The sequence below is a fragment of the Haplochromis burtoni genome, unplaced genomic scaffold, assembly GCF_018398535.1.
Source record: "Haplochromis burtoni strain Fernald_Lab_line unplaced genomic scaffold, NCSU_Asbu1 Contig_1095, whole genome shotgun sequence".
In the NCBI taxonomy this organism is placed as follows: domain Eukaryota; kingdom Metazoa; phylum Chordata; class Actinopteri; order Cichliformes; family Cichlidae; genus Haplochromis; species Haplochromis burtoni.
The window spans coordinates 10,132-15,407 of NW_024583456.1; the positions used below are offsets into that span (position 1 = coordinate 10,132).

The 5,276-nt window shown below is 35.9% G+C and overlaps 1 protein-coding gene across 1 annotated transcript in view; it reads right to left on the bottom strand.

Annotated features, from left to right (window-relative positions):
• The window catches only part of LOC102308598 (microtubule-associated protein 70-3), a 6,845-nt gene extending 1,575 nt beyond the window's left edge, over positions 1-5,270 (bottom strand). Inside the window, exons 1-12 of the mRNA XM_042216523.1 lie at positions 5,205-5,270; positions 4,939-5,024; positions 3,617-3,724; positions 3,465-3,533; positions 3,199-3,297; positions 2,566-2,661; positions 2,381-2,473; positions 1,942-2,064; positions 1,437-1,550; positions 1,248-1,334; positions 293-409; positions 104-193 (exon numbers count right to left, since the gene is read on the bottom strand). Coding sequence (XP_042072457.1) covers positions 104-193; positions 293-409; positions 1,248-1,334; positions 1,437-1,550; positions 1,942-2,064; positions 2,381-2,473; positions 2,566-2,661; positions 3,199-3,279 — 801 coding nt within the window. The 5' untranslated portion in view covers positions 3,280-3,297; positions 3,465-3,533; positions 3,617-3,724; positions 4,939-5,024; positions 5,205-5,270. The remainder of the gene's footprint in view (positions 1-103; positions 194-292; positions 410-1,247; positions 1,335-1,436; positions 1,551-1,941; positions 2,065-2,380; positions 2,474-2,565; positions 2,662-3,198; positions 3,298-3,464; positions 3,534-3,616; positions 3,725-4,938; positions 5,025-5,204) is intronic.
• Positions 5,271-5,276: the final 6 nt, after the last annotated feature.

Below are 5,276 nucleotides of genomic sequence, written 5' to 3' on the forward strand. Positions count from 1 at the left end.
TCATCTTAAAAAGATCTCAGATTTTACAGTTTTAGATTATACAAAAAACATTTAAAGGTGAATACTGATACAGAATTGATGGGTAGATTATAAAATCACTGACCTTCTCCTTGTGTCTTTCTTTCAGTTCACAGTTTGTCAGACTTCTGGTTTGCTCTTTGAGAGACTCAAACTGACACTGGGACTCTTGTAGCTAAAAAAAACCCCAAAAAAGGATTTTGAACAAATAGTAAAGCCTTGAAAAACACACGGATATGGTGCATATGTCAATCTTAATGTAATGAATACGCACCTCTTTGTTCTTATTCTCCAATTCATTCATCAGAGTCTGCACATTCTTCTCAGCTTCCTCTCTGCTCTGCTGTTCATCCTTCAGCTGCTGCTGGACTTCACTGACCTTGTCTTTAAGCTGGAAGGAATGTAGGGAAGTTTACATTGAGTTTTTTTTTTTTTTTTACCATTAACAGTGTTAGCTGGTTTATTGTTTTTACGATTTGAAAAAAAAAATAATGCTAAAATACTAGTATTGCATCATATAAATAATATATCTACACTTTATTGCTACAGCAGCACCTTCAGCATCCTCGTGTTTAAATGTAGTACAATGGTTCCTTGTTAATCACGGGAGTGACTTTCTAAAAATATCCCTCAATAGGCAAAATCCACAAAGTAGTCAGCTTTACTTTTTTACAATTATTGTATAATATTCTTATATGTTTTAAGGCTGTAAAACCCCTCACTACACACTTTATACACTTTTCTCAGACAAGCACGAGCATTATCATTTCTCTCTCTCGTTTAAACACTCTCAACGTTCAAACCTTCCTACAAATATAAGTCCAGTATTATAGAATGAAATCAACTTCAGCGTCACAATGCTAGCAATCGAAGATTTATGTAAATCTGACAAACTGAACGCAGAAATGAATAAAACTTTCGAGTGACTTACAGTATCTATGTAATGACAACCTTTACTATGCCCCAAAAACATATAGTTTGTCAAATGCACTGTGACCAACATGACACAAAGCTGAAAGTAAAAAGAAAATATATTTATAGTTAATGATCAGTGGGTGTCTCATGTAGATTATGTGTGGAAATATGAGGACAAATATTGGCTGCCTTGATGTCTAACCTCACTAAACACACCCCCCAAAAAAATCAAGTTCATTTCTCAGATAGTTTTTATATCTGTGTTTTAGCTAAAATCATATGAATAATAAATACATTAAAATCAAGGAATTGACCTTCTTGATTTGGACCTCAAGCTCCTCCTTCAGGGAATTCAGGTCTTCCTTATGTCTCCGCTTCTCTTTATTGAGTTCGTTCTCAAACTAGAAGAAAAGGATGATCAAAATGAAACCAAAAGATCAGACAATCCCAGTCTCTGGTCTTCAAACGGGTCACCAGGCTAAAAAGGGGGTTTTTCTGTAGACCTTTTTCCTGATCTCCCTGATCTCTGCATTCTTCTTCTCCAGCAGATTTTGGGTTTGTTTCAGCTCATCAATAGTCTGACTTGTGTCCTCATGATCAGCTGATGGCTGATGGATCTATAAATCAGTAAAACAAATGTGATTTTTAAACTACGACACCTCATATTTTTGTAAATATAAAATGAGACACAGAGTAGCAAATCATTTTTAACCCATTGTGCCAATTAATCACATTCATGAATCTTTCATTCAGATTTACAGTAACACCAGAACTGAGTAAAGCTGTTGATGTCTTTTGAGATATGAGACAAAACTGCAGGGACAAATGGTAATGAATAAGAACAATTACTGCAACAAAGATAATAAAAATAAACACCAATGATAACTTCTGTCCTGATTAGAGGCACTGAGCTTCATAGCAGCAGCTGAACCTCTGACTAGATATGATATCAAACATGAAAGAGACAAATATGAGATGTACTCATGGAATGAAACTAAAGGAAATAACCTGTTTTTTATTGGTTTCCAGCTCTTTCTTCAGCATCTGCACATCATTATCTTTCATTTTCAACTCTGCATCCATCTCTTCAATGACTTTCAGTGAATCATCAGGGTCACAGGAGAGAGGAGACTACGACAGACAAACCAAGAGACACAAATCAGGATGAAACCTGTGTTCAGATAAATCTTATCAAAGCAGCATTTTCCACTGTAAGTGGTTTACAATCACAGTTATGTAAATATTTAATATATATAGGGCCTAACAGGGCCCAAGTTTTATATCATCACTCATAATTATTTATAGTTACAAAAGTAGGACGGTTTAAGAACGTAAAAACATTTCAATTTTGTTGCAATACATAACTGCTGTCAGTATTAATTCCTTATTAGTTGAAAAATATAAAAATATCTATAGATACATTAAAAATTAAAATAAATGTAATCACTTTTCTGTCCAGAAGATCTTCCTCAGCGTCCTTCCTACTCTGCTGCTGTGCACCCTGGAGCTTCTGCTCAAACCTGGCCACTATGTCGTTAAACTAGGAGAAGAGTGAGGTGAAGGGTAATCAAAAAAAAACTGCATTTCTCCAACTCGATACAGAAGGAATGAACATCATACAAGACAAACCACCTTCTTCTTCCTCTCCAGCCTTTTCTTCACATTAGCATCCACCTCCCTCTGTTCCTCACGCTGTAGCTGCTGCGCTGTAGCTACTTCCTCATTCACCTGAGATCACAGAGAAAAAAACAACATAAGAAATTAGTATATTAAATGTACATTTTGTTAGCATTGTTAACAAAATACACATATTCTTGAATTGGTAAAAAGTGTAATCAGGTTGCAAAACAAATATTATTTTAAGTGATCTAGATCAAAAGCTGTACATTTTAATCCTAGAAGTCCTTTTTAATTCTGTAAAAAACAGGTTTGGTACAGTGGTCATCAGCACTGATTGCCATTGCAGCTCATTTTCCATCGGCTGATTTTTGCAACTGAAAAACTGATAACTGTGTCTTCTGAATGAAAAGACAAAAGTGTGTTTAATCAAAGAAAAGATCAAATACGGCTGTGCACCCTCAGTATGTTAAAGACTTTTTTTATTGTTAAAAGACGACGTTTCTTCTAACCATCACCATGTGCTCACCAACTGTTTACTTTATCTCCTGACATTCACATGTAGTTCTTTAAAAAGTACCATAACATGGTTGTCCTGAGTTAGTGTAATATAAGGTCGTGTGTGCTGTAAGAGGTGATGTTGCTTACTTTGTTCCTCGTGGTGACAGCAAGGCCGAGGTTCAGCTGTGAAGAGGCCTCCTGCTTTTCTTTAAGCATGTCAGGTGTCATCACCTCAGTTTTATCCAACTAACAAACAGAAGCACAGCTGAGAGGATCAATTATTCATTCATTTAGGTTAGCATACAGCTAAGCATGGACTAGATGACAACTGGGGAAACATCTGAGCTGGTTTCATGCATTTAGACCACCTCATTCATGCTCTCCAGCATCTTCTTCAGAGTCTGCATCCTCACCTCATCATCCCCCCTGTGCTGCTCCTCACCCTGCAGCTGCTGCTGTGCCACAGCTACTTCCTCACCCACCTGAGATTAGAGAAAAAATGTTAGAGCTTTTAAAATAAAGCTTCAAAATTTTGGAAGATTTAATTTGCAAAAATGTTACCCACAACATGGTTTGGTGAATTATTCTCCAGTGTCTGCAGGTTCTTCTCATCTCCTTCCTCAGTCTGGTGTTCATCACTGAGCTTCAGGGCTGCAGCTTCTTTTTCTTTTAACTTGGACAAAAATAGAACATTATGAAAAAGAAGCACGTTTTGGAGCGATCATCAGACATAAAGAATATTGTGTGTGTGTGAAGGAAATGCTCTAAAAGTGAAATTTCAGACTATTTACAGTCATTTAGCTTAACACAATAAAACTGCCAGCATTATATCATGGACACTCTGCAATGCATCCTTCTGATGGAGGATAAGAGTCTATATAGATCATAGAAAAACACCTAAAGCCGGAACATTTCATCATTTTTTTTAAATAAGAGGAAGATGAGCTACTGATCAAATATGGCTGTGCTCCCTCAGCATGCCTCTGTTGCACAGGTGCATAATCTCAATGGTAAATGTCATCAATTGAAGTCAAATCTAATGGATTATTTATTTTAATGACTTTGCTGAATTTAGAGATTGTATAATTATTGGCCACACAGATTCTGTGAAGGTGGTGTACTTGTTCACTGTAGTTGTACTTGCTATAAAATATTGTTTTATCAGTGGGGCTAATAAAGACTGAAACAAGCTGTCAAAAGTCAACAAAGCAGCAACTCTAAAAACTCATGTTTGCTTTACAATGGAGTCTCTCTACGATAAGGTAAGATAACTCTTTACTGTCATTGCACAGTCATACATAGTACAATAGTAAAATGAAATTGGAAAACTGTCCAATATCAGCACTAGATACAACACAACATTACACGATACCACACATCACAACACAGTAACTTAACTTATAAAAATGACGAATAAGTGTATGTGTATTGCATACTGTTACTATTTCACATTAATTATTATTCCACCTTGTTTTTTTTTTTTATAAAAATACAAAAATATTATTATTGTTATTGTTGTTACCCCCCAAAAGAAGTCCTGGGAGGTAACCAATCAGGTCAACTGTTTGCACTGATTAGGGCCGTTGCCCTGTTGTAAAAGCTGTCCTTGAGTCTATTTGTCATTTGTCTAAGTTTGCCCCACTATCATGCCTTTATTCACAGACAATGACAGCCATTCATTTTTACACCATCTGTAATTTGTTTTTAGTGCAGCTGGTTCATTTCTCTCTCCTCCCCCTGTTTTTTTCCTGAGTTGCTATCTTATCTTTGTGCATCTGATTCATCTCTGACTGAACTTTGTTGTTCAGGTTAGACTTCCCTCTGACACGCAATTCTGCTTCTTTTTTCATCGGAAGTAGATAAAAGTAATGTCCATTGTTTACTCACATGCTTGTTGTCATTTTCTGTTTCCCCTGAGTTCAAAGCTTCATTTGAATTCCTCTCAGCTGTCTTATTTTCATTTTTGCTCCCTCCTCTCAGAAACACAAAACATGGTAGATTAGTGTTTTGTTTGATTCTTATAAAGTCTTGAGTAAGTCTTAAGGTTGTATCTCTCATTATCCAACCTCTCTTAAAATACCATTATAATGGGAAAAACTATTCATATAGCTCATTAAACTTGTATCAAACTGAAAAATGAATTTGTAACTTACTGTTTTTCTTTTGCTTACACTTGTACGTGACAGTAACAACAAGAAGAATGGGCACCGAGACAACAATAATAA